The sequence below is a fragment of the Nansenia antarctica genome (assembly GCF_963989245.1).
Source record: "Nansenia antarctica genome assembly, chromosome: 16".
In the NCBI taxonomy this organism is placed as follows: domain Eukaryota; kingdom Metazoa; phylum Chordata; class Actinopteri; order Argentiniformes; family Microstomatidae; genus Nansenia; species Nansenia antarctica.
In genome coordinates, this window is record NC_137686.1 from 21,009,666 (window position 1) to 21,030,340 (window position 20,675).

At 43.7% G+C, this 20,675-nt stretch overlaps 1 protein-coding gene across 1 annotated transcript; it reads right to left on the bottom strand.

Moving 5' to 3' along the window:
• Positions 1 to 11,757: 11,757 nt before the first annotated feature.
• LOC308172109 (transmembrane protein 200A-like) lies at positions 11,758 to 13,314 on the bottom strand (the record flags this gene model as incomplete). Its single annotated transcript, XM_080547019.1, has 1 exon — positions 11,758 to 13,314. One exon carries the CDS (start codon positions 13,312 to 13,314, stop codon positions 11,758 to 11,760), a length of 1,557 nt encoding a protein of 518 aa, XP_080403145.1.
• Positions 13,315 to 20,675: the final 7,361 nt, after the last annotated feature.

Genomic DNA, 20,675 nt, shown 5'->3' on the forward strand with positions numbered 1-20,675 from the left:
GAGGTTGGGGGGGGGGGGCGGGATTCCGGCAGAATCCTATCAAACCACTTCTATCTCGGAATTGAGTCATCAAGCATGTAGGTCGGAGTTGACTGGAGGCTCAGAGAGCAGGGTGGAACAAATTTACCCTCTGCTTCTCATCGGGAACCACTGCTGGAGGGAGGGAGGGAGGGAGGGAGGGAGGGACCATGGCCAGAAGGAGGGAGGCCGGACAGACAGGAACATGTTAGCACCATAGAAATGGGAACAAGAATACTCATCTCTATGGTTACCCACTGACACTTGTCACTGGAGACAGGCACTCTTCATAGAGAGCACACAATGGCATACAAAGGCCTACTGTACAGGAAACACTATGGCGATTCAAAATGTTGTACAAAATGTCGTCTTTTGGGATACAAGGAGTGCGTTCGGGACACACAGAATCAGTGTAGATCACCAGATATTCACAATGACTGAGAACGCATTAAAAATATCTAAATGCTATAAAAACAATTCTAGATGAACTTAATCTATGAGCCTTTCTGTAAATGGCTTTTACCTAAATTGTTAAAGGCCTTGTGTCATTCACAGACCTCCCATATAGACAGAACCTCACGATCAGAGTGAAGAGACCTTTGACGGGGAGGGGCTAGCCAGCTGCACAACAGAGTCAGTCTCTCAGCACAATGACCAAAGGCACTTATGTCATTACTACATAAATATATCATCTTCTTACGCAATAAGATCCATACGAATATAGCTACTATATATATATATATATATATATATATATATATATATATATATACTCTAACAGAACAATAACCAGCACAAGAGGTTCAGTAAACCTCTAAAAGACTTCAAATATGTATAAAAGCAGCTTGTGAAAGAGCAATACACATTTCAGCAGATCAGCCAATATTTATTATCCCTATGAACACCTATCTACGTGCCAATTATGTAAAGATTTTTGACAACTGAACACATCTGAGTGAGAGACATCTGTCTCTGACATCATCAGAGATGTCACCATCCCCCTTGCTAGTGGGTCTGATTTGAAGGCCCATTTGTGATTGTAATTCACGCCATTGGACTGGGACCAACACACAGAGAGAGGATGTAGAGTAGAATATGGTACCAGCCATAGGCGCCGCCGCCGAGTTACTATCAACTTGGATATGATAAAAGTGCAGTTGAAAAGACATTTACGCTACTGAATTCTGAACTCACCACAATGACAAACTAAGTTAGGAAATTCTGTTGATACTCAAGAAGCATCAATCCATGCTCAACGATTGTTATTATTGTTTCAGCGTGCCTTTGCTCTTGATAAGAACCGGGACCCGTCGCCGTAAACAAAGACAAACAGAGAGCTCACTGCTGTACACGGAGTGCATAATTGAGTGGGCAATATCGAGGGGGCAATAATATTGGTAGGGTGTAAAAACCTAAAGTCCCGCCCCCCCCCCACCTCCGTACTCTGCGCCTATGGTACCATCTGTGCCTGTGTGTTGTTACACAGAATGAGCCACAGCTGGTCACAACTCTGCCCCTAGGCTTAGGGGGGGTTACATAGTTGACTGCATGGCCACTTGTGGCACGTCCAGACCCATCCAGGCCCATCTGAACCTCTCTCTCTGAGGCTCGAGGGCTGACAGCTGCTGTCACACATGAAGGTAACAGGATATGAAGCCGCTGGCCTGGACCCTCTGTCGAGACACCTCTGCTGAGAGGGACACACACACATCTCCACCTCCTGTCAGTTTATTTCCACACATAGATGGAAAAAGATAACATAAGATAATGTGAGTGTGAAAAAGGTACTTAAAACTAACAACAACAAACAAAAAAACCCTGACAGAGTACTCAAGTCTGCGTAGCCAGAGGCCGAGACGTGGATTTAATAGCGTACAGATGGTTTAGACCATCTTATGAGATTAGGTCCGGTTAATCACTAAATCAGCTGTGACTCGATTCCCTGTCTGCCGCCCAGCATGATATCGCATGTCACCTCCAACCTTTTAGGCTTGGCTCAGGATTGTTCAATTTATAAGCAGCCGTCTGACTTATAAATTCAAAAATCCTGAATCAACCCAATAAGGGTTTGTTGTTGTTCACTTCATTGTTACCTACTATCTAGTGCAACAACACAATTTTCAATGTTATTATTTCCAACAATGATTCTATTCAGCTAATCATCATAAATAATTAAATCAAATGATGAGGCCAGTTTTGCCCCAAAGGCTTGTAGCCTGTTTACAGCAGACCTCAAGGTTCTGGAATGAGATGCAAGGCTGTGTGACCTAAGATGCACTTTCAGTATGGTAACATCTACTGACAAAGGCTACAATGTAGCACCTTTCACGTCGTGAAAGGTGCTACATTGTAGCCTTTGTCAGTAGATGTTACCATACTGAAATGGTGCTTATATTATAAGCCCTCACAACGGATCATAAATCACGAAATTGTCAAGTCAGGCACTGAGGTGCTAGGCTACATTACTAGCACGTAAAAAAAAGACCAAACCACGCCCACCGCATTGCAGATCAAAAACACTGAAATATTATACAATGGACGTGAAAAAAACGAACGTAACAGTTTAAGAAAAACGTTTTGCTTCATGATATTGTAAGGATATCGAGACCGATTCAAATCATCTCATGACTAAAGCCAAAGGCTACTCGACGTCATTCAGTTCTATTCAGATCTCTGACGAAATACCTTCAGTTAAGATTTCAAGATCAAAACAAAATGTTTCTGTGTTTACCGGTGAACCGGATTGATTTGATTATGATATCAGACACGTCTGGATCAGATGATGTGTACCGTGACATTTAGCTTAAGAAAATCTGATCGGAACGTCGCTCGTAAATAAAATCAGACTGCGTTCAGAAAGACCATCGTTACAACGTTGCGCACATTACATTACATTAAAAAAAAACATGTAAATTAAGATAGCAGGCCCACACACTGCGTTGTTAAAACAGCACTAGGAGGAAAACGTATTCTGCATTTGACTTGAATCGATGACTGAAAAAATAAGACTAAATGATTTTTTGAAGCCAAATTTGATGCCATTGTCCGCCAGTTATGTGGTCAGGAAAAACCCTTGTCATGCAAATAAATAACCCAAACAACACTCACTCTACTCTATTAGACAAAGACAACAAATAATAGCACTACTGATCAGTAGACTGATGTTCTTACCGGTTAAATGCTCTCTCTCTCTCTCCTTCGTCTGGATGTGCCAGCAGGGGGATTCGGATTACAGTAGTTCCTGCTGCTCCGGTCTCTACCAGCCTATCAAACTCTGTCTGTCAGACATGGAGCTCAGCATAGAACTCTGGGATAGCAGGACAGCCAGGGCAATACTTTTACCAGTCCTCCTAACAGAGGGGCATTTATTGGCTGATGTGATGTTTGTGCATTGTGCTTTGACACACCACATGCAGAGGGGGAAACATCTTCGTTCAAAGAGGTAGAGGTCATCTTATGACATCTACTGAACTACAGAAACATGAGGAGTGTGAGGCTGGAATCACAGTCTCTCTCTCACACACACACACAGTCTCTCTCTCTCACACACACACACACACACACACACACACACACACACACACCTCACTATTCAGTTCGACAACATTTGCACTGCGCAGGGGCACATTCCTGTGCTTGATCCCACTGCTTCTATTTTAGAGGCAACCACTTAATCCTATGTTCCCTCCAACACACAGACACAGACACAGACACACACACACACACACACACACACACACATGCACACACACAGACACACACACACACAGGCATGTTTTTAATTAGTGTTTGGGCTGCTGTCTCAAGGGATTTGTGGTTTTTGCCTCCCAGTGGGAATTTGACCCTACTTTTCTAGCACAGTATGGTCACTGTTGACTTTTATCCCATCTAATTGCTTTCATGTTGCTGAGCATACGCATGTGTGTGCAAGCATATACACTCACACACGTTTTTTTTAAAATGTGCCTAAGTGCATGTCTAAACTTTACTCTCCCGTAAAACCCAACATGTGCGGGGCCAGGCTTTGTAGTAATAGCACTGCTGCAACACTGCTGGCTGCCGGTACAGCTTGTTAAGTGAATGCAAATGCCGGCATACCGATTTCAGTAATGTCATATTATCTACTTAAAGTATGTTCAAAGCCTAGTGAAGTCAAACTGATAGTAGCAGATACAGTAGTTATTATGACATAGCCGTATAGCTTACTACTAACAGCTATATGGATATCACAGCCTCAGAGATCAGCCTGTTGATGAGATGTTTTTGAGGGTTACATAGGGGGAAGGAGGGGCAGAGTCTCAAGCCACTCATGTGTACAGACGCCAGCCCTAAGTGGAGATGTCAGGAATCTCAAGAGCAAAAGGTTTCTCCACGGACCATAACGAGACGAGTCTCTCTCTCTCTCTCTCTCTCTCTCTCTCTCTCTCTCTCTCTCTCTCTCTCTCTCTCTCTCTCTCTCTCTCTCTCTCTCTCTCACATTCACTCACTCACTCACTCACTCACACACTCACTCACACACTCACACACTCACACACTCTCACGTTACTAGCAAGCTATCTAGAACAGGTTGAACAGGTTAAACACAAACTCTCCGACCATGATCCCATTGTAATGGATGGTCTGCACTTTTGTAGCGCCTTATTCCAAAGCACTTTACAATGGCCTCTCCATTCACCCATTCACACACACCCATGGCGGCAAGCTACCATGCAAGGCGACGGCCCGCACATTGGGAGCAATTTGGGGTTCAGTGCAGTCAGTGTCTTTCCCAAGGACACCTCGACACTTGGACAGGAGAAGCCAGGGATCGAATTTCCTGAACCACAGCCGCCCCACTATTGTTTCAAGACACTGCTCATGACCTGCTGTTTAGTATGCAGTGATTACGGTATGCTTGCAATGCAACAACAAGTTTAAAACGGGAACTGCGGCCGACAAACCATCCTGTCTTTAACATGCCTCTGAGGTGATGTGTCTCTGTCAGCACCTCCAGACAATGAACTTTTTGGCATAGCTCACAGCACTGATGTAGCCTACATAACACTTTATGGTCCCTTTTTTTTTTTTAAATGACCCGACAAACTGCCACTTAAAAAAAAGAAAGAAAACACTTAGGGGTAAAGGCACACTTCACATATGCTCAGTCAAGTATGCCTGACATGTTTATGACTTGCTGTGTAAAGAACAAGGCAACACCTTCTTTACGAACACTTGAGAATCCCTTCACACTAAGGACACTGTAGTTTTATCAATGTACTCCACTATTCAACGAGATATTAACCGATTGAAACAGTAAACACTGGAACTTTCAAACAGCAGTCAATCATTCTTTAAATATAAAGCTAGTGGTGATGGACAGGAGAAGTGTAGGCTAGTATGTACTACTCGCCCCCCCTCAGCATGGAAAAAGACATCTCATTCATTCCATTCCTCTCTCTGACTCTACTCTGCTGCTGAGATAAAGGTAGCCAACTATGTCTGCCACAACAGCAAAATCAAGTCACTAGTACTGCATTATCTGCAGCCCTAATACACAAAAACCAACCCGGCCTTACGCACAGTTACGTTCTATAAGAGAACAAAGAACTTGTGATCCTTTGAACCTTTCCTCTCAAATATCCCGTCGTCAGCAGGATGACGAACACCAGACAGACAGACGTGCATGTGATCCCTGGACTACGACTCAGACTCTTCAAGTGCTCGTGTCCCTTCAGGCGTTCTGCCACAGTCCAGCTATGTCAGTAAATCAGAAGACGGGCCTCTCCGACTGTCTCTAAATAAGGCTTTGACCTTGATTGTGACGCATGTTCTTTTGGAATACCTGATGTTTACTCTATGTTTGTTTTTTACATTTCTGATATGTTTGTTTTTAATACTTGATGTTTACCTTTTTTTTTTAATATCATCTCGATGGGTTAGGACACAAGGCTAGTGGTCAACCAACCCAACAGCACACAGAGCTTGTAGCCATAACAAAACATCACATAACCAATGTTTCAGTGGGTACAAGATGACCAAAACACCACAGTGATATGGCAAATTGAGATGTGGCAAATTGCTCATGTTGATTACATTTGAACAAGAGAACAAATGCCAAGGCCTGGCGGGAAAAACAATCGCACTCTGAACTCACAAGGAGCGCAAAAACACTGCTTTACTTTTGATTGTCTCTCACACAGTATCAGAGCTGCTTCTATTCTATCTAAGGAAAATAGATGTCAGGCGCTTGTAATGCGATCACATGGGGCGATCCGTGATGAAAAGACATTCACAGACACCACTTGTTCCTTTGGTTAGGCTCTTGGCTGGGCTTACGTGTCCCGCTGACTGCTTCAGTTCAGAAACGTACAGTCGGACTGCTTGGGGCCACGGTTCAGTGAGCATGCAATGATTACACGCCAAATTATCGTCTGATTCCGGCCCTTCCAACCAGGCCCAATGTTCCCCAATCAGCCCCCTACCTACCACCCAGGTCACCTCTCCTACTGTGAGGGCATGCTTTCGGATTTGTTCTCCAAAGGCAAAAGCATTTGTAAGTGTTACAAAGGTACTGAATTGGACACAGTTAGTTTAGCCTGAGGAGGGGGCGGGGGGGGGTTTACAGCCTCAATGAGATCCTCAGTGTCGTTTAACATCCTCATCAACGTGCGGTAGAGGTGTTGATGAACAAGATCGGTCATCTCGAACATAGCGAACTGCAAGGCCTTGAACACGCCGTAGTCACACCTTATCTTCCATCAGGAGCCTCGAGCCTCATAAATACGGGGACTATTCCTAACCTTTGGAAAGTGGTAGGCTGATGATGGTGCCCCGCATGTGCTCATGATTGCAGAGGAGGCATTTTTAGACCATGGGAGGGGCGGCGACACATGTGCAGTGAGCACAAACCTTGGAACAAACAGCAGTTTCTTTGAATTACCCAAACGTCGTACAAAAAACCGTACTATAGTTGTTATTGTATATTGTAAGCTGTCACTAGTTCCCTTCCCTCCATCAAGTTCTCAATGACTATCTCTTAGAGTACATATCAAAGGAGTAAATAAAGACTGTAGGGGGCATACTGTAATAGATACGGTTTAAACAAATACCACAGGATATAGGATCATATAGAACACAATGTTACATTGCAGAGAAAAATTCAAAAACATATTTAAAAGGCAGTCCAGCAAAGGGACTTCACAATGGCACACTTGAGGAGGCCTTCACAAGAAACCAACTCTCCACTATAAATACTCTTTGATAACAGAGGTGTCACCCTCAGCCCGATGGCTTTATAAGGCAAAGAGAGGCGCCATGACACTCAAGTGATCGGTCAGAAAGTCGCCGATCACCCTCTCTCCCAGCAAGCTCATCGCTGTGCTAGACGAGATTGAGCCAGATTGGTTATCTCTAACCGTGCCCGGAGGTTTTTGCTATCCTACGCAGCGCTCACGTGTCCGAAGCACACTGGGTGGGGCAGCTACCCTGTGGGAAAAACTGCACACCTGGCAAAGAGCAAGCTGGAGGGGAAGTCTAAAGTCTGTGCTGATGGCAGAAGTCTGGGATGGCATCACCAGCTCAGTCCCGTAGTGTGTAACGTAATGTCATTCCTCCCCACCGTGGCTCCTCCCTCTCGACAACAGATTGCAGAATGGATAGAGGATTTGTTTTTTTCAACCTTTGTGCACCTTATCGCCACATCATGATAACGACAAGAGGTTTATAGACGAGTTCATTATCTCATCTGACCTTTGACACCTACCTCCGACTCACACACACATCACTATACCACACCCTCTCTCAAGTCACACAGACAGAAAAGTGTGACTTTGCCTCCTATGCAAACATGCACGGGTCTAGAAGCACTGTGTCAATACATTGATTCAAATGCCTGAGATAATCTGTGACAAATAACTCCACCTAGAGAGTCCTAGCTACCAACTCCACGTACCCAGAATGTCCCTGAAGCCTACTGCTCCGATTTCTCCTCTGTGGAGGACCTACAGTATCGTAGGCCTAATTACTAAGTACTACTATTCTAATCTGTAGTAGTAATGTTTTTATCTACAAATAAACGTGATGTCCTATGGACTTTACCCACTCGTATCTTCCAAGGACAGCCCTACTCAATGAAGAAGTGGGCTGTGTCTTTGGATGTTCATTGAAATTCATAAATCAAGTTCACGTCACTTTACTTTTCATCAAAAACATGGATAAAGTCAACACGACGAGTTTGATTTGATCACTTAGACAATATAGTTGGAGACTTTACTGTAGAGTATCAGATGAGGAGAACACAATAAGAGACCCTCAGTTCACTGACCACTTCAGGGGTAGTCGTGGCCTAGTGGACAGTGAGTTGAGTGAGTTGGACTGGTGATCAGAAGGTCATGAGAAACGGATTGATGGCAGCTGCTGGACTGAAAAAAAACTGCGACACTTTAAATGAATGTGCAATAACACTATGTGCAATATGACAACCCTAGTCGTCTATCTGTACAGTATAGTATAGTGGATAGTGTACATAGCCTTTATTTATGTAAACCAGCTCCTTCCCTTCTTTTATTTTTATTTTTTATTTTTATTTTTTCTTTCCTAGCACCAGGGGAGCCACCCCTCCTAAATTTCGTTGTTTGGTACCTGTACTATAGCAATGACAATAAAGACCATTCATTCATGAGTTCAAATCCCACCTGGGAACACCACTAGTGTGCCCTTGAGTAAGACACTTAGTCCTAAATTACTCCAGGGAGAATATCCCTGTAATCTGTAATTGTATGTCGCTTTGGATAAAAGTTTAAATGGTAAAAAAAAAAAAAAAAAAAAAAAGATTCACACTTTTTGGTTTTTTAGCAACAAGAGGAAACACATGGTCAGAGAACAGACCAAAGTCACTTCCCCTTTCCAAGTTATCTGCGTCCCACATAAAGACTTCCACAGTCTCGGTCAGACGAGTATGCACGTAAAGGAAAACACATTCAGCGTGCTCAGCAGTTTAAAGGACAGAAAGTGCTCAATGTGAAGGAATTTGCTAAAAGTGCTGATTTTTACACATCACAATCACGCTAGACACAGTAATCAGCATGTTCATATATGCTTTGATGAACTTAGACCAGACATAGACCAACAGAGACCAGTTCTATGGATTAGTATATAATGTACCTGGACTAAATATCTCTCTCCACAATTATACTTTAATACAATGTTTGAATCTGTCAAAGAGGTGGTTGATAAAAGGCCACCTGTGATACCAAATATCTGTGTGTTTGTACCACATACTGACAGGCACTTCCATTCTATTATAGACCTCATAATAGAATATCATTCTGGGAAACAAAAAGTGTTCCTGGCTGGTACTCACCATTGCCGTTCCCATGTGGGTAGTTGACAGGTCCCAGCACGTTGAAAGAACCAGGGTTGGAACATGGCAGTTGAAAATGAAACAAAAACTATTAGTTACCTCTATTTCATTATTCCAATATCGACACAATGATTTACAGAATGTGCAAATGCATCAGTTTGGCTAAAAATGTTCTTGAACTTCTTGTGTATGGACAATTTGAGAGCAAACATAAAGCAGAAGTAGAGAAATCAGGTATGGTCAATGGTCATACGAGTACTTTATGAGGTTGACCACTGTCCAGTTATATGTTCTTATCGACAAGATATTAGGTTATTAGATACAGGATATTCGTGTTTTAGACTTTTAGAGTAGCCTAACCTATTTTAGGTAAGCAAAATATATATATGCTAGCTATGATTAAACTAAATATTCAGCACTAAATTCCCAGCAAAATAATTGAGGATGCCTTCACAAAAAAACTTGTAAAAAAAGTTGTAAGCCTTCTATACACGTTTCAAACTGACAGAAAAGCATCCTATTTTTTCCTGAGCTACATAATCAAGCAACGCATGCCAGGAAATAATTGAGTGTCTGTGACCTGGTTGAAATTAGGCTACAGTCTGACTCTGAACCATGGGTGAGTTTAGAATGATAAGGTTCTATCTCCGTTTAGGGCAGTTCAGAGATATTGAGCGTCAAAGTTTTTACATTCCATTATGTTCTGTGAGATGGAACCTTTGTATTTTATTAATTACTAACTCAGAAATGTCAACATTTTAAAAATAACACCACACAGGCATTAATAAACACCTAATGGATCAGATTATGTACAAAACTCAATTTTGACCAAACATGGAGATAGAACCTTATAATTCTAACGTCACGAAGTTTCAAGCGTCGCTGTCGCTCTTTCTACAGTGCACTTGACTTTACAATTGACATGGCCTGATTCCCCAAGCCTCGAAACAAACGTTATCGAACAAACAAACAGCACTTTACCTGACTCGAGTCCTTCACAAGAGGCTCCCGTACAACCCTGTCCAAACACTAACGTGACAAAGCTGTCACAGTCACAGGCGACCCTCCAGCCAGAAGGTTAGCAGAAGTGTGAACTTCCACTTTCGTCCACCGACAAGATTCCGACGACGGTTTACAGTCGAAAGCTGAGACGAGAACTAACTATTCCCGCCTCTCTTAGTTGTGATTGGTTCCAACTTTACTCAAAATACGCCTGTCCGTACAAAGTAGGCTACGCCCACAAACGCGTACAACACTTCTCAGACAACAACTGCCACCCTGAGGTCGTTTTCAAAAAGCAATGTTATTATTTGGCCGCTAGATGGCGGTGTTAGACTGAGGTAGAAGGCACATGGAGGCGTGAAACAGGACGGATAGGTGTCTCCTTGTATTACTGTAGTAAATGAACATTGTTTCCTCGCAAACTCTCCTCCGTCCTCCACTCACTTCCTTCACAAAACGCATGGGAGTAGAAGACCTAGGTTCTAACCCTAACCCTAACCCTAACCCTCCCCATGGATATTCTCCCCCAATGCTTTTTGAGAAGGAGCGAGTGGATGATGGAGGCGAGGACGTGAGGAATCAACTTTCTAACAATTGAGAAAGTAGGCTACCAATGTGTTCCAAGAAGGATGTGTTCTGTTCTGAGAAAAGGAGGCTATGTATACCTACTTAAATTGCTGTTATTGTACAATATTGTACAGTGTTATTTTTTTATTGTACAGTTGTACATTGTAGCCTAGGTATATTGTACACTATATTGTTCAAGTAAGGAAAAACATTGAAAACATTCAACAAGAGGTCAAAGGTTATTAGGGTTGGGTTTCCCACTTTATTCAGTCATTAAACGTGTGCACAACAGGGTTAAAACCTCATCCTCAATCCATTCCTAATCTAAATGTTATTCTACCTGAGATTACATATCTGGCTATCCACATAACAACATTTTGAAACTTTTCAGTGGCACAGTTTCATTTAGGCTATAGGCTACTACCTTTCATAACTACACAGCTATAGTTTTGAATACAAAAAAGTCACATTTCTTTGTTTTAATTACACGGTAGGGATTGTTCAAATAAAATCTGTTCAAATCGAATTATTTTACAAATACAGTAATGCTTATCTAATGTTTCCTAGTACAGTATTGCTGTTGCTACAATTTAAAAAATTGAATAATTTACTCAGAATAGACTCCTATAACTAGTTTCTATGGCTGTATCTCTATAGTTTCCCACATTGTCCCCATTAATTGTCTCCTTTCATTCATAACCACTCAAGTGGAAGTGGACTTGATGGTGAAAATTATACATCTACCTAGATCTCTGAGTCTCACCTGTCATGGTCACAAAGGAAATTAGACAACAAACAATAAGAAGCCACGTGAAAGACCCAGCTCTGGTCTAGAGTTCTGTCAAGGAGGAGCTGGGTGTGACTGGAGCTCCCCCTGCCTGTGCTGCTGCCACAGCTACATCCTGGTCATTGGCAGCCAAGCAGGAAGTCTCTATATCGGGGGCCTCAAACGACTCCCCTCCCAGATCTGCCAGTTTGATGTACCCCTTACTGTTGGAGCGCTCTAGACGAGGGCAGCTGAAGCGCCTGGCCCTGTCACCTTGACGACAGACGGCCGCGGAGAGGCTGCAGCGTCGCGCAGACCTGGGCTGATCGGAGAGGGAGTTGAGTGACAAGCGTGAGCCCATCGACTTTGAGACGGGAGAGGGGGGCAACAGCATCATTTGAGGCCCTTGTGGAGGAGCCTTTCGCTCCCCCGGTTGTTCACCTGCGACCATTGCTACATCCTGGAACTCCTGTGGAGTGATCAAGCCAATCGTTGAGGGATCCTTCGCTTGGTTGTCCATAACAGCACTGCTACAGTAGCTGTCTGCTGCCTGCTCCTCAATATCATCTCCTCCTACGACAATGCTAACAATCTCCCCCTCTGCGTGTCCTTTTGCTTCCGCCCTCTCTGACTCCTCCACCTCACAGTTGTTGAGTTTGATGACAGGGAGGGTGAACGCGTTAACGGAGGAGCAGACGATGGAGGTGGTCTCCCACTGTTTGGGCTGTGGGGTCTCCTCTGCGCTCCTGGTGTGGTCTCTGTAGATACTGTAGACCGTGTCAGTGAAGGTCTGAGCCTCTCTGGACCAGCTACGTGACCTGCTGGCCAACGACGGCCGTCTAAACTGTTCACTGCTCCCCAGCAACTCTCCCTGATGGCCTAATGCCGTGGAAGGCCAGGAGCTGCGGGTTAGCATGCCGCTGGCGTTGTAGGTACCGGATGTGACATCCATACTCCTCGCCTGCATGTAGTTAACCATGCCGTTGAGCGGGGAGTAGTCTTTTGTCCTTATGCCATGTAGATCGATGACTGTGGAATAAATGTCCCTAAGGCTGATGATTTTGGTGGTCTTGTCTCGGTTTTCATGCAGCACTGCATTGGCACAGATGAAAAGGAAGATTCCTATTCCCATGACCAGGGGCCCGTACACTTTCAGATTGTCGGAGTACAGGTAGGTGTCCAAAAACTCAGACAGGAATCCTGATGAAGGAGGGTTATAGACGCTAGTATTGACAAAACTCTGGTTCACCAACTCTGTCTTGTCTGATGTAGGCTTATTGCTTGTCCAGTTCGAGGACATTTGTGGGCTTTTGGAGTAGCTCATCCTGCCGTTTGCTTGTTGCCCAGGCTTCTGTAGCTCTGAGGACCCTGGCACATGGCCGTCGTGGGGCCAGTACCCCAGTACAGCCATAGTTACCCCCACCAGGAGGACCCCCACCCCCAGCACCGCCACCACGCCCGCAGGAGAACACAGGTTGAGTTTGCCCTTCACCACCACCACGTCGTTCTTCTTCCTCTTCTTGGCTTTCCTCTTCCTCTTGTTCTCCGCTCGGTTCTTCGAGCGAAGCGAGTCCTGGCGCCTGCTGGCGTTTATCCGCAGCAGGCCACCCGTGGCTATCATGATGACGATTGGACGATGGGGCTTGTCACTCAACCTGGGGACGGGAAAGAGAGTAAGGTCAGTAGGCCATACCAATTAAGATAATTATCTACTATTTATCTAATCTATCCATGAAGAGGTTACATCTATATTTCCACCACATCTTGGTTAACAAAGGGACTACATTTGTTTTGAATCAGCAAATAAATCATGTCCATCTGTCAGTGTTGAATTCACGAGTCCTGTGTTGTTACATAAGAAGAGATGAGTAACAGGTCAGTTGGGCACATCTATTTTCAGTAGATGCGGACATCAATCCTCTAAAAACATAATGTGTCCAGACAACAACTATCTAGCAGGCATGCTGCTTCTCGCTTCCCCCCCCCTCTCTCTCCCACTCTCCATACTCATCTGAACAAGAACGCACATGCCTTTTTAATATGAGCTGTGTGGAGTATATTGTTCTTTCATGAGCCCAGTTATTCTGTTCCAGTATTTCTCCCACATCCTATTGTCATTCATTGTTCAGAGGGGTTAAAGGTATACCAGAACACACCTTTAGTGATTGCAGACGTTTGGTGATGAGTTCCAATCACAGACTGAATATTAATGAGGATAAAACTTGCTTAATTACCGACCCATGTATGATTCACCCCTGACTCTGCCAGTAGGTATTTAATTTGACTAATCATTCCTAATTATGTATGCCTTAGGGCTTAGATTCATGAATAACTTATTCCACAAATTATTTTCAGAGCAGCAATTAGGGCACTTTTTCACAGAACGCTTAATAGTGTGATTGTCCTTGGCAGTCAATAATTCAATGCAAGAGGGCTAAATACTTGCTGTCATGTTAATGATCAAAAAGCTTGAGAGCTAATCTGGTAAGCTATATATCTTAATATCATCACAGCATCGTACAGTATTATAGGGGTAGGATCAACGTCAACATCAGTAATGCAACCAGAAGCGCTTATAGCTATAGATCTATATATAAGGCACCATACAGTATGCAATAGGCACTCAACTGCCCCCTGGGAACCGTCAAGTCAACCCTGCACTGATGTGAGATTCTGTGTGGGCGGACTTCTTTGGTTTGGGGAAAGAGAGACACAGCGCTGGCGTTGACAGTTCTGACAACTCGTGAGCTTGGAATTATAAGGTTCTATCTCCGTTTAGGGTAGTTCAGAGATATTGAGCATCAAAGTTGTTACATTCCATTATGTTTTGTGAGATGGAACCTTTGTATTTTATGAATTACTAACTCAAAAATGTCAACATTTTAAAAATAACACCACAGACATTAATAAACACCTAATGGATCAGATTATGTAAAAAACTCAATTTTGACAAAAATGGAGATAGAACCTTATAATTCTAACGTCACGAACTGTCCCTGTCCAAGGTCCTGAACAAAGGAAAACGGACATTTCCTATGTATCTGTCATAGCAAGAGCCTGGAGATGGACGCTTCGTTTATAAAATATGAGAGAAAAACATTTGTGTTTGGCAAAGTCGCATGAATAATCTATTGTTGATGTTATCGCGTATCTGGTTCTCTTCCGTTAGCATGACTGCGATCCAAAGCATGAGCCAGTTGTGGGGAAGGCCAGGGGTGAAAGGTGCTGGATGTCCACTGATCATGTCCAGAGCCACTTTCCTGACATCCGCCTCGAATATAAACCAACAGTGCTGTTCTCGCTTGCAGTTCTTAGAGACTTTAGACCTGTTAGATGACAGACATGCACTTCTCCCTATATAGTCTCTGTAATCATGTTTAGTAAATGAACACATTCTAGACTGTGCCCTATTATGAAATTAATCGAGGCAAAATAGCATATATTTGATCTGTAGGCCTAATTGTTTATGTCTATTCAGACTTTCTAAAGTATTTAGAACGAAGAAGGATTACATGTACATTGTAGGCTATGGATGAAGATCAATAAAAATGATTAGAAAAATAAAGTCAATAAAGCGAAATTGAGCCTATATTATCAGAGGTTTTTGTTGGTAGAGATAGTGAACCTTTCACTTTCTAGCTGTATTTCCTCCCGTCAATGATCTCATAGACAGCATATGAGAAAACGAAATCCTATAAATCAACTTAACAATCAATATATTGCCACTTCAATTATCTTTATGGTGTCACAGCCATCTTCCACTAATGCACTCTCACTGAAACGCCCCAAAGACAATTTACAGGGATGAAAGCGCAGACCTCAATCGGAAGATCTACTAATAGTTCCCTAGACTAATTCCCATCACTGTGTGTTAACATATTGTTTAGAAGTCAAATCAATTAAATAATACATAGAATACAGGTGGGAAAATAGAATAAAATGCTACTATTCAAATCGTCAAATGAAACCTCTATGTTACTGCGAGTAAGTTTTTAAGTATAATCGATTACATAATATGTTTAAAATGAACTACAGTGTAAATCTTATAAACGTTACGTCTTACCACGGAATGCGTTATGATCACGCATCTTCAAAAGATCGCATCGTCTTTGTAATCCACGTTCTTCAGCTGTGCTTTCCTTGGTGCGCCACTTTGGTACCAAATCTGGAAGAGTGGTTCTCAATAGTACAGTGCTGCTTCACAATATGCCACAAGGGGCGGGGCAACTGTATTTATGTTGGCGGTGATCATTGGGCAATTTGAAAAATCAATTTCACTTGTCGAAATGAATTATGTCTGCAACATTTGAGAACTGTTCAGACTTGTTTTTATTCCACCCGAGACGTAATTCTTGTTTCGATAATCTCATTCCAAAATGTTATGAAATAGAATTGACATGGCACTAAATCCATGCATTCACTACACATTGCTAGTCTTTCAATTATTTTCGATTAGTCTTCAATTTCAATTAGTTAGATTAGTCTTACATTTCAATTAGTCTTTCAATTAAATTTCGTTGTATCCCAAATTTCGTTGTATGGTACCTGTACTATATAAATGATAATAAAGACCATTCATTCATTCATTCATGTAGGTGTGCTACAGTATAGCCCTTTATGGAACAGGTTGTTGAACTCAAAACACTGAAATGTGACAAGCTCCAGGTCTGTTTAAAATGCTAAGAATGGAGACGGAGGGAGATACATTGGCCAGGAAGAACATGAATAACAAAGACTTGTGTTGATACACCAGAGATTTGACTGTGAAATTGTGACCCAGAAATGTGTTTTCTTTACGGCATAAATTACCGGTTGGAGTGGAAAGAGCTCCACTATGCTATAACTGTACATGTAAACGGGAAATAAAAGAATCTGTAGGTTTTACAGATGCTTAACATTAGAGTTGTCTTTAAAGTGGAAACCTGGCGTTGGTACATCCGTTTTGGACTGTTAAATAAATTATATAGGCCCATAGCCACTGATCAACACTGAACTGTTTGTAAAAAATTAATACATTTGAAAGTGGATACATTGTTGTTGTTTGAATCCCAGATTGCCCCTTTAATCTACAGCATAGTATATGGTATTAATAAGCATGTTTTGTGGATCGGATTTACAGTACTAACCACTGAACTACACTGAACACACTGAACATACTGTACAGAGTTAAAGTCATGTATCATAAACGACACTCAACAGATGTGTCTTCTAACATTTGACACTATTTTCATTTCCAGTCTTCCGACGATAAAGCAATTTTCCTCTTGAACAGATCTGAATCACTCTAACAACCCTGCCCTCTTAATTGCCTTCGGACTAGTGTCTTCCTCCCACTTTCTAATCTTTAATTCAAACAAAGTCTGGTTTCACTTCGCCACGCTCCAAATGAGGTCTGGGACTCATCATGCTCTCCCCGTGTCTCTCAGTTGACACTTGCAAATGTGCTCTGTGGCAAAGGCTGCCTGGCACCTTTTCCACTTAATTAAGTCAATACATTGAAGATGAGGGAAAAGTTAGCCGAGTGCACTGTGTGTAGGGCAAGTCGCAAATGAGGAAACCTCTGGTTATTATTCTCACATGATGTCTCTGAATGGCCTATAGGTTGTAATGAGAGAGAGGGCAAGGAGAGATGATGAAGATGTAAGCACAACGAAAAACACATTAGAGAGAGAGAGAGAGAGAGGGAGAGAAAAATGATTTCACTGTGGGGTGAAGGAGCACTAGATTGCAGATTAATTTCTGCAGATTTCCAGTGTGCTCTAATGGCTTTCCTCCTATACTGCGTCTAACCATTCATTATCACGGCATCTGAAGGTAATTAAACTCACCTAGAGCCTGATGATGAATTGGAGGAGTTTGCTCCCCATTGAGATTCACGATTAAAGACAAGCAATGTATGTGTGTGTCCCTGTGTGTGTGTGTGTGTGTGTGTGTGTGTGTGTGTACCTGTGTATGTGTGTGTGTGTGTGTGTGTGTGTGTCTCTGTGTGTGTGTGTGTGTCTCTGTGTGTGTGTGTGTGTGTGTGTGTGTACCTGTGTGTGTGTGTGTGCACGCGCATGTGTGTGTGCATGGTTGACTTCTCTGTTATCAGAATCCATAGAGGTCACTGATAGAGCATTATGTGGAGATGAATAGAGACGATATCTGATCTGCTCATTAGGCTCTTTGTTACCTCAAAAACTGGATCACTGCCACGCTGCAGTACGGTGTAGCTGACCCTTCACCTGGTCACTGCCATGCTGCAGTACGGTGTAGCTGACCCTTCACCTGGTCACACCATGCCTGGAGAAGACATTGTTAGTCAGAACACTTACGCTTGTTTTGATCGTAAGAACGAACATATATGAATGTATGAACATATCCAAATTACAAACATATGAGTGTATGAACATGTTATTAACATATAGGAGTGTTTGAACATGTATGAATATATATGAGTGTCTGAACATGTCATTTCTCTTCGTCCTGTTGTAAACCCCCAATGAATACACCCTTTGTAATCAGAACACAAACATGTCATGACACTTTATGTCTCTTTCGATTGTCGCATTTCTTGCACTGTGAAACATCATTCCTGACTGGGAGTCCTGTGGATAATGCCTTTAAGACGTGAAGACCATCTGGAGGCAGCAGGGGTGTTCCCTTCCCTTGACTTCACAGGCAGAGTTAGGAGGCTGTTCTGTAATTGGGAATATGGGGATTTGGTGGATTGCCAGTTAAGGATCAACCCCCCAGAGGAGAGCCACAACAGCACTAATTGCTCTAAAAGTCAGAGGTTTCCAGTTTCCACAATCCAAGAGATAAAAGCCACTGGGAGAAAGGGTACTAAGTGTGTTAAGCGATGTGGAGAGATGGCGAGCCATCAATTAAACATTTAGCCATTCTGTCTCAATTATTCACATCGCAATGCAGTGCCTGGATTCTGTTTTAATCAGGCACAACTGGGACACAAAAAAGGTGTTTAAGAAATCGGAGTCAAAGTCAAAGTAGGTTCATGGTTACATACAGTACTGTGATAGCAGAGCAGTCACTGTTGTCAATGATGTGAGCATGTGATTAGGGCATTTTACATCTATAGAACCGATGCCATGTAACCAGATTGCACTCAAGGAGGAACCGGCATCTGTTCCTGTGCAATGAGAGAAGATTGTGTGATTTTCATGTTCAATAAGATCTAGTACTAGATGGCACAAGATGGCCAAGATGGCACAAGATGGCCAAGATGGCACAAGATGGCCGCGCGCTTAGACGCTGCAGCTGGGGGGGCTACCACACTGGTGTTTCATTGTGTTTTTAAGTACATTTGTATGTTCACTTTTTTTTTAGTACTTATAGGGAACAGTTGTGTATATAGTACCTACAGCAGGCTCGACTTATTAGAAGTCGGCACGCAAAACGACAAGATAGTTACGGCGGAGTTCCTGGAGCAATACAGGATCAACAAGGACATCGCCCGTCTACCGGGAGAGCCTTGGTTCACAGTCCCCTCCCTGAGGCGTAAACGCCGGCGCCGAGACCGTAGGAAACGACGTGGCCGCCGGGGAGGCCTGCTAGCAAGATTAAGACGCAGCCCAAACAAACCAGCTTTGCCAAGTATTTTCCTCTCCAACGTCAGATCCCTGACGAACAAGATGGATAACCTGAGACTACAGGTTGCTAAAAACAACATCGTGGGGGATAGCTGTGTGATTATTCTGACCGAAACCTGGCTAAATGACAACATTGTGGACGCAGCTGTTAGCTTGGAGGGGCGCACGCTACATCGCGCAGACCGAACGGAGCTTAGCGGAAAGTCAAGAGGAGGTGGGATCATAATATCGACGAAGGATAGCTGGTGCTTAAACACGAAAACTGTAAGTAGCCACTGCTCCCCAGACCTGGAATACTTGACTGTTAAATGCCGACCCACATACCTCCCGAGGGAGTTTAACGCGGTGCTAATAACATGTGTGTATATAGCGCCTAGCGCAGACAGCAGCCTAGCATTGGCGTGACTATATGAAGTCATCAGTGGCCAACAAAGCACTGATCCACAGGCTATTCACATCATAGCGGGGGACTTTAATCATGTCGACCTGAAGGCAGTACTACCCAAGTTCTATCAGCATGTGAAATGTGCAACGAGAGGAGAAAAAACACTGGATAAGGTATACACCAACATCAAACGTGCTTACAAGGCTAGTCCGCTAGCTCATCTAGGCATGTCTGACCATGTGTCAATCCTCCTGATTCCTGCATACACTACAATGGGGAAAAGTGCTCCCATCACCACTAAGACTGTCAGAACCTGGCCAGAAGGGTCCGCTCCACTGCAGATCTGCCTAAATGACACCCTATGGCAGGAATATGAGCATGAGGACCTGGAACAGTACACGTCGTCGGTTCTGAACCACATAGTGAACTGCACCAACTCAGTCACCGTGGACAAACGGGTCCGGGTCTACCCCAACACGAAGCCATGGATGACTGGGAAGGTCCAAAAACTGATCAACGAGAGGGACAACGCCTTCTTCGCAGGGAAGAGCACACCGCTGTACAGCTCCACCAGGGCCAACCTAAAGCGCGGCATCAAAGCGGCCAAGGCAGAGCACAGAGAGAAGATTGAGGAATGCCTCCTGAGCAACGACTCCAGGCGGATGTGGCAGGGGGTTCAGCAGATGACAAACTTCAGAGCCAACAGGCTCACAGCCGCAGAGGACGACCCCCTGCTGGCGGGAAAGCTGAACACCTTCTACGCCCGGTTCGACGAGGGGCGAACGGAGGTAACCGCAACACAAACACCACTCTCTCCAGCTCTCAGCAGCCTCACCCTCACAGAGCATGAAGTGAGACGCGTACTGAAGGCGGTGGACCCCGGAAAGCCTCGGGGCCGGATGGCGTCCTGGGACGGGTGCTGAGAGACTGCGCCGACCAGCTGGCCGGGGTTTTCACCAACATCTTTAACCAGTCCCTGTCCCAGGCCACCGTCCCACCCTGCCTGAA